The sequence below is a fragment of the Stenella coeruleoalba genome (genome assembly GCF_951394435.1).
Source record: "Stenella coeruleoalba genome assembly, chromosome: 1".
In the NCBI taxonomy this organism is placed as follows: Eukaryota; Metazoa; Chordata; class Mammalia; order Artiodactyla; family Delphinidae; genus Stenella; species Stenella coeruleoalba.
Window position 1 is genome coordinate 108,094,687 of NC_137169.1, and position 19,563 is coordinate 108,114,249.

Consider the following 19,563-nt stretch of genomic DNA (forward strand, 5'->3'; position numbering starts at 1 on the left):
TAATATGATATGATATGATATGATATGATAAGTACTATAAAGAAAAATAAAGAGTAAGGGATACAGAGTGTTGGGAATCCGGGCTACATTTTTAAAAATTTATTTATTTATTTTATTTTATTTTATTATTTGGCCAATGCCGTGTGGCTTGCAGGATCTTAGTTCCCCAACCAGGGATCGAACCAGGGCCCAGCAGTGAAAGCGCAGAGTTCAAACCACTGGACCGCCAGGGAAGTCCCCAGGGCTACATTTTAGATGATGTAGTCAGGGGATGCTTATCTGAGGAAATACTTGAGCAAAGACCTAAGTAAACTGAAGATGCAAGTGATGCAAAAATCTGGGAAAAGAGTTGGGAATCAGCTTGGTGTGTCTGGGAAACAACAACAAGGCTAGTGTACCTAGATATCAGTGAGAGAGGGGAAAGCAATTGGAGAGGTGGTTGGAGAGGCAGGCTGAAACCAGATAATGTCCCACTTTTAACACATGTGGGTCTTATTCTGAGTGTGAAGGAAAGCCATTAGAGGGTTTGGAGTAGGAGAGTAATAACATCTGCTTTCTGATTTAAAAAAGCTCATTCTGGCTACAGTGTAGAGGATTGACTACAGGCAAACAAGAGGGAAAGTGATTATCAGTTGGGAGATATACTGCAATAGACAAAGAGAGATGGACAGTGGCCTGAACTAGAGTGGTAACAGTAGAGATACTGAGAAGTGATAAGGTTTGGGATAATTTAATGATGGTAGAAATGACAGGATTTGCTGATGGTTTAGATGTAGGGTATCATATGAAGAAAGAAGAGATGGCTCCAATGTTTTTTGGCCTGGGGTAAGTACTGTTGGCATTTACTAAGATGGGGAAAATTGGGGCAGTAGCAGGGAGTCAAGAGTTCTATTTTGAACATGTTAAGTTAAAGAGACCTATAGACACACAGCTGGTAGACTGCTGGACATGGAATCTGGAGCTCAGGGGAGAGATTAGGGCTAAAGATACAAAGGTGAGAGTCATCAGCACATACCTGGTGTTTAAAACCATGAGACTAAATGAGATTACTTAAGGAGTGAGCCTAGAGAGAGGGGGAACTGAGGCCTGGGGAAGTCTAATATTTATAAGCAAGAAGTAATAAAAGGAACTAAGGAACTCAGGAGACTGAGAAGTAAGTAGAGCAGGAAGAAAACCAGGAAAATGTGGTCCCCTGAAAGTCGAATAAAGAGTGTTTCCGAAAGGAGAGAGTAATTATATATCAAATGTTAAGAGGACAGGTAAGGTGAGACTTTGAAAACTGTTTAATGAGGCAAGATGGAAGTGAGTGGCAATCTAGGCAAGAGTGATTTCAGTGAAGTGGTGTAATAAATACCTGTTCTGAGTTATAAACCAATATGCACATTCTTAATCTCTTTATAGAGAAATCTCTAAGGAAAACCACTAGGCTATAACTTTTTTCTTTTTACATCATTTTTTCAGCCTTAGATTCCATGGAGAAGAGGCAGTATGTATTAATTTAATATAAATTCCTACAATGTTTAGTATAAAACATTTACCCTAACTCTACTTTAGGATCAGGCTCAGGCTTCCCTGGTGGCACAGTGGTTAAGAATCCACCTGCCAGACTCTGGGAGGGCTCACGCCAAGGAGTACTCCCCAGAACTTCTGCTGCCAGTGTCCTTGTCCCTGCGGTGAGCCACAGCCACCCCCTGCCTCTGCAGGAGACCCTCCAACACTAGTAGACTACAGGGCGAGAAGAAGCAGAAGAACTACAATCCTGCAGCCTGTGGAACAAAAACCACATTCACAGAAAGATAGACAAGATGAAAAGGCAGAAGGCTATGTACCAGATGAAGGAACAAGATAAAACCCCAGAAAAACAACTAAATGAAGTGGAGATAGGAAACCTTCCAGAAAAAGAATTCAGAACAATGATAGTGAAGATGATCCAGGACCTTGGAAACAGAATGGAGGCAAAGATCGAGAAGATGCAAGAAATGTTTAACAAAGACCTAGAAGAATTAAAGAACAAACAAACAGAGATGAACAATGCAATAACTGAAATGAAAACTGCACTAGAAGGTATCAATAGCAGAATAACTGAGGCAGAAGAACGGATAAGTGACCTGGAAGACAGAATGGTGGAATTCACTGCTGCAGAACAGAATAAAGAAAAAAGAATGAAAAGAAATGAAGACAGCCTAAGAGACCTCTGGGACAACATTAATTGCAACAACATTCACATTATAGGGGTCCCAGAAGGAGAAGAGAGAGAGAAAGGACCCAAGAAAATATTTGAAGAGATTATAGTCAAAAACTTCCCTAACATGGGAAAGGAAATAGCCACCCAAGTCCAGGAAGCGCAGTGAGTCCCATACAGGATAAACCCAAGGAGAAACACACCGAGACACATAGTAATCAAATTAGCAAAAATTAAAGACAAAGAAAAATTATTGAAAGCAGCAAGGGAAAAATGACAAATAACATACAAGGGAACTCCCATAAGGTTAACAGCTGATTTCTCAGCAGAAACTCTACAAGCCAGAAGGGAGTGGCATGACATATTTAAAGTGATGAAAGGGAAGAAACTACAACCAAGATTACTCTACCTGTCAAGGATCTTATTCAGATTTGATGGAGAAATCAAAATCTTCACAGACAAGCAAAAGCTAAGAGAATTCAGCGCCACCAAACCAGCTCTATAACAAATGCTAAAGGAACTTCTCTAGGTGGGAAACACAAGAAAAGAAAAAGACCTACAAAAACAAACCCAAAACAATTAAGAAAATGGTCATAGGAACATACCTATCAATAATTACCTTAAACGTGAATGGATTAAATGCTCCAACCAAAAGACACAGGCTTGCTGAATGGATACAAAAACAAGACCCATCTATATGCTGTCTACAAGAGACCCACTTCAGACCTAGGGACACATACAGACTGAAAGTGAAGGGATGGAAAAAGATATTCCATGCAAATGGAAATCAAAAGAAAGCTAGAGTAGCAATACTCATATCAGATAACATAGACTTTAAAATAATGAATGTTACAAGAGACAAGGAAGGACACTACATAGTGATCAAGGGATCAATCCAAGAACAAGATATAACAATGATAAATATATATGCACCCAACATAGGAGCACCTCAATACATAAGGCAACTGCTAACAGCTCTAAAAGAGGAAATCAACAGTAACACAATAATAGTGGGGGACTTTAACACCTCACTTACACCAATGGACAGATCATCCAAAATGAAAATAAATAAGGAAACAGAAGCTTTAAATGACACAATAGACCAGGTAGATTTAATTGATATTTATAGGACATTCCATTCAAAAACAGCAGATTACACTTTCTTCTCAAGTGTGCATGGAACATTCTCCAGGAGAGATCACATCTTGGGTCACAAATCAAGCCTCAGTAAATTTAAGAAAATTGAAATCATATCAAGCATCTTTTCTGACCACAACACTATGAGATTAGACATGAATTACAGGGAGAAAAATGTAAAAAAACACAAACACATAGAGGCTAAACAATACGTTACTAAATAACCAAGAGATCACTGAAGAAATCAAAGAGGAAATCAAAAAATACCTAGAGACAACTGACAATGAAAACACGATGATCCAAAACCTATGGGATGTGGCAAGAGCAGTTCTAAGAGGAAAATTTATAGCTATACAAGCCTACCTCAAGAGACAAGAAAAACCTCAAATAAACAATCTAACCTTACACCTAAAGGAACTAGAGAGAGAAGAACAAACAAAACCCAAAGTTAGCAGAAGGAAAGAAATCATAAAGATCAGAGCAGAAATAAATGAAATAGAAACAAAGAACGCAATAGCAAAGATCAATAAAACTAAAAGCTGGTTCTTTGAAAAGATAAACAAAATTGATAAACTATTAGCCAGACTCATCAAGAAAAGAGGGAGAGGACTCAAATCAATAAAATTAGAAATGAAAAAGGAGAAATTACAACAGACACCACAGAAATACAAAGCATCCTAAGAGACTACTACAAGCAACTCTATGCCAATAAAATGGACAACCTGAAAGAAATGGACAAATTCTTAGAAAGGTATAACCTTCCTAGACTGAACCAGAAGAAACAGAAAATATGAACAGACCAATCACAAGTAATGAAATTGAAACTGTGATTAAAAATCTTCCAACAAAGAAAAGTCCAGGACTAGATGGTTTCACAGGTGAATTCTATCAAACATTTAGAGAAGAGCTAACACCCATCCTTCTCAAACTCTTCCAAAACATTGCAGAGGAAGGCACACTCCCAAACACATTCTATGAGGCCACCATCACCCTGATACCAAAAGCAGACAAAGATACTACAAAAAAAGAAAATTACAGACCAATATCAGTGATGAATATAGATGCAAAAATCCTCAACAAAATACTAGCAAACAGAATCCAACAACACATTGAAAGGATCATACACCATGATCAAGTGGGATTTATCCCAGGGATGCAAGGATTCTTCAATATACACAAATCAATCAATGTGATACCCCATATTAACAAATTGAAGAATAAAAACCATATGATCGGGCTTCCCTGGTGGTGCAGTGGTTGAGAGTCTGCCTGCTCATGCTGGGGACACGGGTTCTGCCCCGGTCCGGGAAGATCCCACATGCCGCAGAGCGGCTGGGCCCGTGAGCCATGGCCGCTGAGTCTGCGTGTCCGGAGCCTGTGCTCCGCAACAGGAGAGGCCGCAACAGTGAGAGGCCCGTGTACCGCAAAAAAAAAAAAACAACATATGATCATCTCAATAGATGCAGAAAAAGCTTTTGACAAAATTCAACACTGATTTATGAAGAAAACTCTCCAGAAAGTGGGCATAGAGGGAACCTACCCCAACATAATAAAGGGCATATATGACAAACCCACAGCAAACATCATTCTCAATGGTGAAAAACTGAAAGCATTTCCTCTAAGATCAGGAATGAGACAAGGATGTCCACTCTCACCACTATTATTCAACATAGTTTTGGAAGTCCTAGCCACAGCAATCAGAGAAGAAAAAGAAATAAAAGGAATACAACTTGGAAAAGAAGAAGTAAAACTGTCACTGTTTGCAGATGATATGATACTATACATAGAGAATCCTTAAGATGCCACCAGAAAACTACTAGAGCTAATCAATGAATTTGGTAAAGTTGCAGGATGCAAAATTAATGCACAGAAATCTCTTGCATTCCTATACACTAATGATGAAAAATCTGAAAGAGAAATTAAGGAAACACTCCTATTTACCATTGCAACAATAAGAATAAAATACCTAGGAATAAACCTACCTAGGGAGACAAAAGACCTCTATGCAGAAAACTATAAGACACTGACGAAAGAAATTAAAGATGATACCAACAGATGGAGAGATATATACCATGTTCTTGGATTGGAAGAATCAATATTGTGAAAATGACTATATTACCCAAAGCAATCTACAGATTCAATGCAATCCCTATCAAATTACCAATGGCATTTTTTACGGAACTAGAACAAAAAATCTTAAAATTTGTATGGAGACACAAAAGACCCCGAATAGCCAAAGCAATCTTGAGAAAGAAAAATGGAGCTGGAGGAATCAGACTCCCTGACTTCAGACTATACTACAAAGCTACAGTAATCAAGACAATATGGTATTGGCACAAAAACAGAAACATATATCAATGGAACAAGATAGAAAGCCCAGAGATAAACCCATGCACCTATGGTCAATTAATCTATGACAAAGGAGGCAAGGATATACAATGGAGAAAAGACAGTCTCTTCAATAAGTGGTGCTGGGAAAACTGGACAGCTACATGTAAAGAATGAAATTAGGACACTCCCTAACACCATACACAAAAATAAACTCAAAATGGATTAGAGACCTAAATGTAAGACTGGACACTATAAAACTCTTAGAGGAAAACATAGGAAGAACATTCTTTGACATAAATCACAGCAAGATCTTTTTTTGGTCCACCTCCTAGAGTAATGGAAATAAAAACAAAAATAAACAAGTGGGACCTAATGAAACTTAAAAGCTTTTGCACTGGGGCTTCCCTCGTGGCACAGTGGGTGAGAGTCTGCCTGCTAATGCAGGGGACATGGGTTCGAGCCCTGGTCTGGGAGGATCCCACATGCCGCGGAGCAACTAGGCCCGTGAGCCACAACTACTGAGCCTGCGCGTCAGGAGCCTGTGCTCTGCAACAAGAGAGGCTGCGATAGTGGGAGGCCCGCGCACCGCGATGAAGAGTGGCCCCCACTTGCCACAACTAGAGAAAGCCCTCACACAGAAATGAAGACTGAACACAGCAAATATAAATAAATAAATTAATAAACTCCTACCCACAACATCTTCTTAAAAAAAACAACAACAAAAGAAACAAAAAAACCCTGCTGTGTCCATACAGCGTGATTCACTTTAAAAAAAAAAAAAGAAAAAAAGCTTTTGCACAGCAAAGGAAACCATAAACAAGACGAAAAGACAACCCTCAGAATGGGAGAAAATATTTGCAAACGAATCAACGGACAAAGCATTTATCTCCAAAATATATAAACAGTTTGTGCAGCTCAATATTAAAAAACAAACAACCCAATCCAAAAATGGGCAGAAGAGCTAAATAGACATTTCACCAAAGAAGACATACAGATGGCCAAGAAGCACATGAAAAGCTGCTCAACATCACTAATTATTAGAGAAATTCAAATCAAAACTACAATGAGGTATCACCTCACACCAGTTAGAATGGGCATCATCAGAAAATCTACAAACAACAAATGCTGGAGAGGGTGTGGAGAAAAGGGAACCCTCTTGCACTGTTGGTGGGGATGTAAATTGATACAGCCACTCTGGAGAACAGCATGGAGGTTCCTTAAAAAACTAAAAATAGAATTATCATATGATCCAGCAATCCCACTACTGGGCATATACCCAGAGAAAACCATAATTCAAAAAGACACATGCACCCCAATGTTCATTGCAGCACTGTTTACAATAGCCAGGTCATGGAAGCAACCTAGATGCCCATCAACAGATGCATGGATAAAGAAGATGTGGTACATATATATAATGGAATACTACTCAGCCATAAAAAGGAACGAAATTGAGTCATTTGTTTAGACGTGGATGGATCTAGAGACTGTCATACAGAGTGAAGTAAGTCAGAAAGAGAAAAACAAATACCGTATATTAACGCATGTATGTGTAACCAAGGAAAATGGTACAGATGAACTGGTTTGCAGGGCAGAAGTTGAGACACAGATGTAGAGAACAAACATATGGACACCAAAGGGGAAAAGCGGCAGGGGGTGGTGGTGGTGGTGTGATGAATTGGGCGATTCGGATTGACATGTATACACTGATGTGTATAAAACTGATGACTAATAAGAACCTGCTGTATAAAAAAATAAATACAATTAAATTTAAAAATTAAGAAAAAAAAAGAATCCACCTGCCAATGCAGGGGACACAGGTTCCAGCCCTGGTCTGGGAAGATCCCACATGCCGCCGAGCAACTAAGCCCGTGCGCCACAACTACTGAGCCTGCGCTCTAGAGCCTGTGAACCACAACTACTGAGCCCACGTGCCGCAACTACTGAAGCCTGCGCACCTAGAGCCCGTGCTCCGCAACAAGAGAAGCCACTGCAATGAGAAGCCCGCTCACCCCAGCGAAGAGTAGCCCCCGCTCGCCACAACTAGAGAAAAGGCCACATGCAGCAACAAAGACCCAACACAGCCAAAAAAAAAAAAAAAAATCAGGCTCTCTTGAAAGATCATTCAACAGTTTTCAGTGAAGGAAAATGGAATATGTTCTTTCTTCTAACTTATATTTTAATAACTTAATGCCACTTATGGATGAAGAAGAGTCATTTCTGTACCCACCCCCAACTCAATCCATCAACTTACCGCATGACCTAGAGGCCCATCTATTTTGCAACTGTTTATTTTAGAGAGTTCACCAGATATTGCTTAAAGGTGTCCTGGGTGCTTACTTAGTTTTTTGGTGTGTGTGTTTGCATGCATGAATGTGTATTTGTGTTTGCATGCATGCGTGTGTGTGTGTGTGTGTGTGAGTTTAAGGTTCTAATGGGCACATAGTTAATACCTTTAATATTTTTTCCTCAGGCCAAAGTTGTCTCATGCCCAGTAACTGTGGAACCTTCATTACTCATTGATCTGTATGTTAAATTAAACTCCTCCCTTTTTTTTGCAAAGACAATCTTGGCCCATCTTGTGGGCAGTCCCTTAGACTGGGGTGGCCTTCTGACCAAGTTTAGGCTCCTAAACTTTTCTAAGTACATAGCAGTTGTATCTCTAGCTCAGCTAGCTTTCTAAATTTATAGATCTGCCCATCAGTGAAACATAGACTATCCAAATACTTAAGGATCTTCTCAGATAGTTTAACCTCAAAATCTCTACTGCCTAATATTTAGGGAGATGTCCCTGAAAAATATGTAGTTCATCGTTCCTCACTTAGATGCTCTAGTTTTATTCCTGAATTAAGTCAAACCATCAGAGGGTTGTATAATAAGGTATTTTGCATTATTTTGGTCCCCATAAAATAATTTTTACTCAGTTATGCTTGGTATTAAATCATTTGCCTATGTGCTAGACATTCTGAAAGCATTCTGTAAAACTTCTAGCTGCACTTATTGTTGGGATATTACTAAGGGCATAGTTTTCTGCATTAGATTGTATTCTCTTTATACAGCTTCAAAGGAGGAATAATAATAAAAATAATAACTATGATTTATTGGACATATTATGTGCCAGACACTATGTGCTAAGTGTTTTACATACATTATCTTGTTAAATCCTTATAGTAATATTGAAACTATTATTCCCATTTTACAAATGGGAAAATTGAAAGTTAAAGATATTAAATAACCTGCCTAAGGTCACATGGACAGTAAAGGAGCTAGGATTCTAAGCAAGTTCTGCCTGGCTTCAAAGTAAATGCTTTTACTTGCTATGCTATACTGTATTATAAAAAGAAGCTAAATACCCATGTCCAGAAAGGGAGAAAAATTCAGGGACATTGGATCATTGTTATATATATACCAAAAAGATTAAGTGTAAACAAAAGGAAGATAAAAAAGAAGAGGCCAAATAGAGGAAGACTCCACATTCTTTTACTTAAGGTTAACTTGGTAGCACTGGAATGACATAGAATCTAACCTTTTAAGAGATCATTAAGAACAAGTTTGATAATATAAGAGGGTTTTGCTTGAGTCAACCTCTGTGGAGCCTGGAATTCATGACCATATCCAATCTGTCCTTGCTGGGATTTAGTGCCAGGATCGCTGTGGTCGTTCATAATTTGTTCCCTTCCTAACCCACGTCTCTCTCTAATAGGCTTCTTATACTACTACCTTTATAAAAGAACATGCAGTTCCCTTAACTCATTTACTTTCTCTCAGTTCTAGACTTTGTCACATTTACCTTCCTCTGTTCTGATTGCCCTTTTTCGTCTGGTTATTTCTTTCTCATCCTTCAAGATTCAATCAAATAATCTGGCTAAAAGGCTCTCCCAGACTCCCCAGGCTATGCCAGGTACTCTTATTCTGTGCTTCCACTGCAATGGATGCATACCTCCATCTTAGCATTTATTACATTCTATTGCAATTGTCTGTACATGCACACACCTGTTTCCTTGACTCTACATACTAAACTGTGAGTATCTTGAAGGATGATAGGAAGGCTGTATTTTTCATTGCCTAGCACTGTGCTTGGCACATGGTAGGTACTAATATATGTTTGTTGAATCAGTGTATGAACAAAGATACAAAAGAGACTGTTCTACCTTTGAGGAGTTTATATTTTAGTGAATGGAACATGATTTATAGAAATAGCTATAACAGAAGGTACAATTTGTTAAATGCTATAATAGAATTTATGAAGCATTGCTAAAGCTTAGAAGTTAGAGAAACAATTCTGAGTAAATGAATGGGGTATGGAAGAGACAGCATTTGAGGTAGGTATTTTTTTGAAGAATGAATAGGATTTTAATGATATTTTAAGGATTTTTAAGGTTTTTTTCATTTTAAAAGTAATAAGTGGTTTGTTAAAGACAATTTTGAAAATACGTATAGGCAGACAAAGAAAACCTTTGTTTTTTTGTTTTGTTTTTTCTTGCTGTGCCGCGGGGCAGGTGGGATCCTAGATTTTTTTTTTTTTTGGCCAAGCTGTGGCATGTGGGATCTTAGTTCCCTGACCAGGGATCAAACCCATGCCCCCTGCAGTGGAAGTGCGGAGTCTTAACCACTGAACTAACAGGGAGGTCCCAAAGACAACCATTATTAACATTTGGTATAATTCCTTCTGGTCCTTTAGTATAACATATATCAGAGAAATGATGTATACTATTTTAAACTTAATACTTATACTGTATATAAATGTTGTATTTATATGTATTTTTTCATTTAAACATATATTCCAAGTATTTTATTAGGTTATTAATAATGGTCTGAATAAATACAATTTCTAACACATGGAATGATTATGTCATAATTTATTTAACACTATTTCTATTGTTAGGCATTTTTGGTTGCTTACTAGTTTTCACTATTAAAGGAGAAGAATGCTATACAATTTACATAAGTCAGGTGTGAAGATTGCCCCAAATTAGGATTATTTTCTTCATATAGATTCCAAGAAATGGAAATAATTGGATGAAGAATATGAACACTTAAAAAGTTCTTGATTCATATTATCAAACTGCTTTCAAGAAGGATTGTAAAACTTTACTCTTCCACCAGAATGTATAAGGGTGCCCATTTCATCACAGACAGTGGGGTTTCTGTAGGCAGCAATGGGCTTTAAGGGCATTTCAGAAAGATGAAACGGCACAAGTAACAAATTAGAAATAGCTAAGTAGGGCTTTCCTGGTGGTGAAATGCCTGTCAATGCAGGGGACACGGGTTCGAGCCCTGGTCTGGGAAGATCCCACATGCCTTGGAGCAACTAAGCCCGTGCGCCACAATTACTGAACCTGTGCTCTAGAGCCCACGAGCCACAACTACTGAGCCCTTGTGCCACAACTACTGAAGCCTGCACCTAGAGTCCATGCTCCACAACAAGAGAAGCCACCACAGTGAGAAGCCCGTGCACCACACAAAGAGCAGCCCCCGCTCGCCGCAACTAGAGAAAGCCCATGCACAGCAACGAAGACCCAATGCAGCCAAAAATTAATTAATTAATTAAATAAAATATCATTAGAAAAAAATAGAAGAAAAAAGAAATAGCTAAGTGTCTCTAAACTTAAAGAATGATGAGAAAGTAGTTTGCTGTGGCCAGAGTGTGAGTATGGGTACATGAGAATACAGTGGAAGAAAAGTGTAAACGGCTACGTTGGAAGCTACCTAGTGGAGACCCTTGAATGCCTGGCCAGGAGTTTGGACTTTATTTTGATGAAAATGGTAGACTGTTTAGAATTTTGACCTTGGGTTTGGATGATACATATTTTAAGAAGATACTTCCATAGCTGGGTGAGAAGAGAATCTGAATTAATGTCATTAGGAATGGAAAAGAGAAAATACATATAAAGTATGATTCAGAGGCCTAAAGGACAGGGCTGTGTGGGTTTAGGGAGAGAAGGAAGAGCCCAAGATGATACCAAGGCTTTGATGATCTGAAGATGATGATGTATTACTCAAAATAGAGAATAATTTTTCCTTGAACTTACTCTGAAATCATTTTTGTGGATGGGGGATTTAGGGCAAGTTGGGATACAGAGAGGGGGAATTTGATTTTAGATTTGTTGAGTGAGACAGAGAGAGAATGTGTGTGTGTGTGTGTGTTGTAAGTGGAAGTAGGGCAGGTGGGTGGGGAATTTTGATTTTTAAAGAAGAGCTAAAGTTGGAAGTTGGACATAGAAGTCTGTTGCTTAGTAGAAAGGTAATTTTTAGAAATTGTGAACTGGGTATAATGCACATAATGGTGATAGATGAAGCTCAAGGATCAGAGGAGTTTGCTTTGGCATGGCTAGAGCTAGAGTGTAAGGGACAGGTGGAAGAAAATAACCTAAGAAATGAGGCTAAAGCTGATATAGCAAAACAAGCCAGGAAAGTGATATGTCATAGATATCATAGAACTAAATGCAATAGAGAGTTTATAAAGCAGAGAAGTCTCTCACATTTCTGTGCCATTGCATATCCTTTTTGGGTCATTGGGCAACTTACTTCCCTCCTCCAACACATGAGCAGTTCCATTCATCTGAAAACTTGGTGCAAGTAGTGCCTTCTCTCTGGAGCTTTAGGCAGTTAGGCATCTCCTCTATGGCCCCATAGCCATTTAGACATATTATACCATGATGTGTTGTATTTTATTGCTTAAAGATATCTAATTCCCAAGTAGACTGTGAGCCCTTACAGGATAGGATGATTTCTCATTAATTTTTGTATTTCCAAGGACTAGATAATGTCTGTCACATTGTAGATGCTTAGAAAATGCTTGTTAAATTAGTAAGTGCTAAGAAGAGGTTTTGAATTAAAACCCTAAAAGATATATAATCTTCAAGAAGAAACTTCAATAGAGAAGAGGATTTACAATACCTACTGTAGGGAGTAAACAAGATATATATATATAAGTGAAAGTATTGCTCCATTTTAAAAAGTTATCACCGGTCTAGACCCAAGCTGATCAGTACTGTGAATGGGTTATAAATGAACCAAGATATTAATCACCTCAACTACGTTCCCAATGGGCCATGCAAATATTATAATCTTTGTGGGCCACAACATGAAAAAGATAAGAAAGTACCTTTTTGTTTGTTTATTTATGATTTGTAGACTAGGTACTTCCAGTAAAGATTTGAGGGGGGTTATGGGTTGAATTATGTCCCTTCCAAATTAATATGTTGGAACCCTAACCCCCAGTACTTCAGAATGTGACCTTATTTGGAAATAGAAGCATTGCAGATACAATTAGCCAAGAACAGGTCATTAGGGTGGGCCCTAATCCAATATGACCAGTCTTATAAAAAGAGAACATTGGACAGAAATACACATGCACCAGGGAGAATGTCATGTGGAAATGAAGGCAGAGATCAGGTGATGCTTCTACAAGCCAAGGAAAGCCAAAGACTGCCAGCAAAACTTCAGAAGCTAGAGGAAAGTCACAGCCCTTCTGACTTCTAGCCTCTAGAGCTGTGAGACAATAAATTTCTGTTGTTTAAGCCACTCAGTTTGTGATATTTTGTTATGGGAGCCCTGGAAAACTAATACAAGGAGAAACTTGGAAACTAATACAAGGAGACACGTTTAATTCTCAACTCTTCACATTTCCTCTTTTTTTCCCTCTGAAAGCTACATTACTTTTGTTTGTGGGTTTTATGGATGTCAGCTAATTCATGTATTGAGGGGCTGTTAGGTGCCACATACTGTGCTGAGGATTCAAAGACAAGACATAATCTCTGCCCCAAAGGCACATACAGAATAGTGGAGTGACAGGTGAACATACAATTTAAATATAATGTGTAAAATATTCCAGTATGCATAGGATATTTTAGGAGCATAGAAAAAAAGACATTTTGCCTAGCCCAAGAATTTAGGGAAAACTTTCTGGTATAGATAATGCCTGAGCTGGTTTTGAAGGGAAAGGAGGAATAAACCAAGTGAGGAGAAAGGATGTTTCAGGCAGAGGGGCCAGCATAACCAAGATATGAAGATATTAAAGGTAAAATGATATGTATGGGAACTATAACTGTGTATGTTTCAATATAACTAGAATGAAAAATGTGAGACAAGTGCCAGGAATTGAGGCTGGCAAGACAGGTAGGGACCAGACATAGGCGACTCATCTTTTCTACTAGGGAACATTCATCTCACAATGAATGGTACTAAGTATAAGAGGTATAAGCCCAGACTTATATTTTAGACAAACCAGATTGGAAGCAGTATAAAAGACAGATTTAAGAGTAAAGGAGGGCTTCCCTGGTGGCGCAGTGGTTGAGAGACCGCCTGCCGATGCAGGGGACACGGGTTTGTGCCCCGGTCCGGGAAGATCCCACATGCCACGGAGCGGCTGGGCCCGTGAACCATGGCCGCTGAGCCTGCGCGTCCGGAGCCTGTGCTCCACAACAGGAGAGGCTACAACAGTGAGAGGCCCGCGTACCGTAAAAAAAAAACAAACAAAGAGTAAAGGAGACCTGGGTATATATCCAAAACCAAAACAAAAACACTAATTCAAAAAGATACATGCACCCGAATGTTCATAGCAGCATTATTTATAACAGCCAAGATATGGAAACAACATAAGTGTCCATCAACAGATGAATGGATAAAGAAGATGTGGTATATATATAATGGAATACCACTCAGCCATAAAAAAGAATGAAAATTATGCCATTTGCAGCAACGTGGATGGACTTGGAGGACATTATGCTAAATGAAATAAGGCAGACAGAAAAATAAATACTGTATGATATGGCTTATATGTAGAATCTAAAAAATACAATAAACTAGTGAGTATAACATAAAAGAAGCAGACTCATAGATATAGAGAACAAAGTAGTGGTTACCAGTGGCAGGGTGGGGGAGTGGGCAGTACTAAGTATTGGGTGTAAGATAGGCTCAAGGGTGTATTGTACAAGCCAGGGAATATAGCCAATATTTTGTAATAACTGTAAATGGAAAGTAACCTTTAAAAATTGTGTAAAATAATGAAATATTTTTTTAATTAAAAAGAAAAAGAAAGAGTAAAGGAGACCAGTTAGATGGCTACAGGGAGAGTCCAGGCAAGAGATGTCTCAACTAGAGCAATAATAGAAGAAATGGAGAGGGGGCAGAATCAAGGACAGATATGAGGTAAAATTAGTTTGACTTGTTGCTTGATTGGATCTGGAGGATCTAAGACAAATCCATAGTACCTAATTGGGTAACTATGTTGTGTGGTGTTGCTTTTTAGTGAGATGGGAAGTTCTGAGAAGGAACGAAATGGTAGGGAGGGCACTGGGTTCCCTGGACATGCTGAGTTTGGAGAAACTAAGATACGTGGAAGTGCAAGTGTCCAGATAAATAAGTCTGAAGTTCAGGGCAGAGGTCAGAGCTAGAGCTAGAGATTTGAAAGCCATCAGCATATAGTTATAGCTGAAATCATAAGAATGGAATGATTGTATCCAAGAAAGATGTAGAATAAGAAGAGTAATGGGCAGAGGATGGAGCCCTGGAGGAAAGACCAACAACTGGGGGCTAAGCAGAGGAATGGGTATTCATAAAGGAGACCAACAAGGAATGATCAGAGAAGTATTGTAGAAGATAAATCATGAAAACCAAGAGCTGACTGCAGAATAGGAAGTGAAGAATTCTGAGTAATTTAAAATGTCACTTTATAAGAAGCTATAAATATTCACCATTTTCAGTATCATGATGATGATCATCATAATCACAAGAAAGCATTGGTTGAGGTTCCCTCAAATTCCTGATTTTACTTAAATATACATTAAAGTGTGAGTACCTGTTTTTCACAAGCCAGTAGTCTTTCCCGTTAAGGTTACCATATCCAATCACCAGTACACCATGATTCACAGTCTGAGTACACAAGGGGTCATAGTAGACACCTGAGAATAAAATATGGGTAGAGAACAAGAGTAAGTGATGTGTGGCAATGAAGGACATTTGAAAATGCTATTTTATTAGACTGTTTTGGGTATATGTCAGGAACATATACTCTCACATTTAAACTATTTAGAGTTCATGATTCTTTGCCATCAATGCTGTATTTGTCAGGGTTTTTTTGTTGTTGTTGCTTTGTTTGTCTGTTTGTTTGTTTAGCCAAGTTTGGCATCAGTCTAATCACAGCTCCCTCAGAAATCTTCTTTGATGAACTGCCACCTTTTCCTGATTATTTTTTAACTTATATTGTTGTATTTCTATGTATATATTCCTAAATTGTTTGTTCTATACATTGTCATCCTTTACTAAATTAAATGATCTTTAAGGTGAGGTTTAAAAAAAAAAAAAAAAAGATGATAACCTTCTAGTTTGTCTAATACAATTCTCTACCCTTAGTGGGCGCCCTCCTTGTACACTACTGTGTTGTACCTACACTCCACAGCGGCTACAGCAGCTAGGAGCTCAGGCTCTGGAGTCAGGCAGCACGGTTTCTAATTCCAACTGACCGCTTGCAGACTGTATGACTTTAGGCAAGTTAACCTAAGACTTAATTTTTTCATCTGTAAAATAGGGCTATTGTAAGGATTAAATGAGATAATGCACAGAAAGAATTTAGCATAGTACCTGGCCTGTACTCTTAGTAAATTTTGACAACTGTTACTTTACTAATTAGAACTGGGTATAAAAATATGTATATGAAATGATATGAGGTGGAGGATTCCATTTAACCTAATCTAAGCATCCAGAGACATAGTGATGGGGAAGAAGAATATTCTTTCTTATGGTGCAAGGGCAGTATAGAGCATGAGGATAACATGTCTGGATTTTTACCACTTCTGTAGAGGAAGAAAGAAGAATGGCGTGCATCTACAGCAACAGACACAGGTCCTTTGATGGCCACAGCTTCTTTTAAGGCATCTTCACTGCCGAAGGGAAGTTCAATATACCTTGAACATGTGGCAGCTCGATTTTTTGCATCATACTGGCACTTTTCATCCTGTGGGAAAAGGATAAATCAGATAAAGAAGTATACTTCAACTTCCTTTATAAATCGACAGTATCCTAAGTCTGGATTTCAAATATGCTTTCTTTCCTCATTTAGTCTTCTCAAGTGTCTAAGGATCCTTCTTCCTTTTAAAGAAAGAAACATAAAATCTTCCAAACCCTAATAGTTCTGTGTTTCACCAATAAAAGAGGAAATACAGAACCGTTCTATTGCTTTAAATTGTATACATCTTCATATGTGCAAATTTGCCAGGGTAATGTCTCTCAGACTCTAAGGGGATTGTTAGGGGCATACTACATCAAGACTCGAGACTAGAGCTTTAAGATCTTTTTTTTAAAATTTTTTTTGGGGGGTACGCGGGCCTCTCACTGTTGTGGCCTCTCCCGTTGCGGAGCACAGGCTCTGGACGCGCAGGCTCAGCGGCCATGGCTCACGGGCCCAGCCGCTCCGCGGCATGTGGGATCTTCCCGGACCGGGGCACGAACCCGTGTCCCCTGCATCGGCAGGTGGATTCTCAACCACTAGACCATGGAAGTCCCTGAAAATCTATTTTTAATCATGAACTCTGCTTGCTTGTTTAAAAATCATTGTGCCACTGATAAATTAAGTAGGCTGCTGCATAAGAAAGAGAACTCTTGAGAATTTAGGAATTCTTGATGGAGGTTCAGTCTCTCTCTCTCTCTCTCTCTCTCTCTCTCTCTCTCATACACACACACACACACACACACACACACACACACACACACCAAGCAGCACTGCTTCTCAAGCAATTGGCTTGGTGATAAGTTTAGTACAGTGAGTTGGAGGGATAGCATGAGGTCAAGGGGCGGCACAAAAAGTTTGTTTGTGGCACACCATGGCTTTGTAGGGATAGGAAGCTTCTGAATCGATGCCGTTGTTATCAATGATATATTGGAAAGCCTCTGTCATGAAGCCACCATTGCAGCCTTTATTCCCATATTTTTCAGTTGAGCAATCCACCAGGTTCTGTGCACTCAGGGACACCAGCTTTCCTGTTTTCAGCTTCACTTGTGCTTCCAGGGCTCCCACAGCACTGAAAGCCCAACAAGCACCACAAGCGCCCTAAAACAGAGACAAAGTCACAAAGGCAATCACAGAGTCAGTAAGGATGACCTCCATAACACAAACTGGGCAACTCCCAACATGTCAGCACTTTCAGCAGATCCAGGAAGAGCTCCCCCCACTACAGTTTCCTCTTCCCTTAGGCCATGGCAATGAAGACCAAATACTTGATTGTTCTCTGGGCAAGGTCTAACCTTAATAAATATTTATGAATGGCTGAGCTCAGAGCATAATTGCCATATTCAAATATATTAAGAAACAGTACTTACTGAGCATGTACCAAATCCCAGCTATTTTCACCCCATAGTAAGGGAGATAAATGCTAATAGTAAAGTGATTTTTGAGAGGAACTGGGATGATTCCCTTGACCTAAAATACTCTTCCTTCTGCCAAATAATGCCTGAAACATAAGGTTAGCATTTTTCAGACATTTTTAGCTATAGAATTTTTTTGGTCATAAGATATTTTACAGGGAAGCATAAACAAACAGAAAAACACAAAGTTGCTTTAGTTTAAAAAGGTGCAGAGTGTTCTAAGCCACATCATAATTGTTCTCTCTCTCTCCACCTCATCCCACTCTGCTCTCTAGTGGAAGGAAGCAAATTCAATTTGCCTTTGGTCAAAGCAAAATCACCCCCTAAAATGCAAGCACCCAGAGAAAGGATCTCATTAAATTATTTATAGTTAACACTTAGATATGTAGTTTATTGGGTCTTCTTATACTTTTGTTTTAGGGAAGCTCCAGTAAGAAACCCAAAACTAGTTGAAAGAAAAATATCTAGGTGGAAAAGAATAAGAGATTAGCAGTATCATTCACTTCTTAATTTTTCTATTCTTCTTTGGTCACAAGCTGGGGCAGCTGCTCAGGACACTGATTCTTTTCCCTTATCCTGACCTCTAAGGTGATACATGTGTTTTATCCTTAGATATCCCTAACTAATTTAGGATTTTGTAGCTTTCTTTCTTTTTTTTTTTTTACAAGCAAATTAAAGGAAATACAAAAACATAGGAACAAATTTATAAAGTCCATATTTCTTATTCTAACAACATAAGCCTAGTCATGAATTAACTTGACCACTACAATTTACAGGCCACCCTTAGCTCTAGTTTTTCCTCTCCTTCAACCCTGAAATTCATAAGTGAGTTGGAGGAATAAACTTCCTGATTGAAATTCTCTCACACACATGATACTATTTCTCAAGTAATCGGCTTGGTGGAGGGTCCAGTGCAGTTGATGGATAGCATGAACGCTAAAGGTCTGTCTTAAAGACCTACTTGCTTAATTCACAGTTTTTTGCTTAGTCTAATATTGATGGCTCTAACCTTTGATGTTCTCAGCACTGTGGGGAATACAAAAAGTATCATATGTGGTCCTGGCCCTTCAGGAGCTCACAATGTAGTTGGGAAGACAAGAATAGCAAACATACTTAGAAAGGAACCTAAGGGACTATGAGATTCACTGCCAGATTATGTAGCTAGACTCAGTATTTAAGGAAGAGAGATCTCTATCTGGGGTACAGAGGCCTGGGATGACAATACTCACCTGGTATTTCACTTCAGTAACACACCCCTTCTCTCTCCAGTCCAGAGAATCAGGCAATTTCTGATTAGGGTTTGACTTGAAAGTGACATTTCTCTGCCATTGGCTGGGAACTCTCAGGGAACTCATCAAAGATATCACTTCTTCACTGGTCTACAAAGATATATACATAGCTCCTTTCACTTATACCCTTCTTTTCAATATCCTGATAACTGTAACTGTGAATATATTTAACAACTGAGAGAAACAAGTGGTAGCTGTGACTAACATAGGTAACTATCTGGTAGGTGAATTATCTGGGTCTCTTTAGTCTTACACTTTGCCATT

The 19,563-nt window shown here is 38.8% G+C and overlaps 1 protein-coding gene across 1 annotated transcript in view; it reads right to left on the reverse strand.

Annotated features, from left to right (window-relative positions):
- The window catches only part of CTSS (cathepsin S), a 28,669-nt gene that overhangs the window by 4,268 nt on the left and 4,838 nt on the right, over window positions 1-19,563 (reverse strand). Inside the window, exons 4-7 of the mRNA XM_079934725.1 lie at window positions 19,240-19,389; window positions 17,469-17,696; window positions 16,439-16,604; window positions 15,450-15,552 (exon numbers count right to left, since the gene is read on the reverse strand). Of these exons, the coding sequence (XP_079790851.1) occupies window positions 15,450-15,552; window positions 16,439-16,604; window positions 17,469-17,696; window positions 19,240-19,389 (647 nt within the window). The remainder of the gene's footprint in view (window positions 1-15,449; window positions 15,553-16,438; window positions 16,605-17,468; window positions 17,697-19,239; window positions 19,390-19,563) is intronic.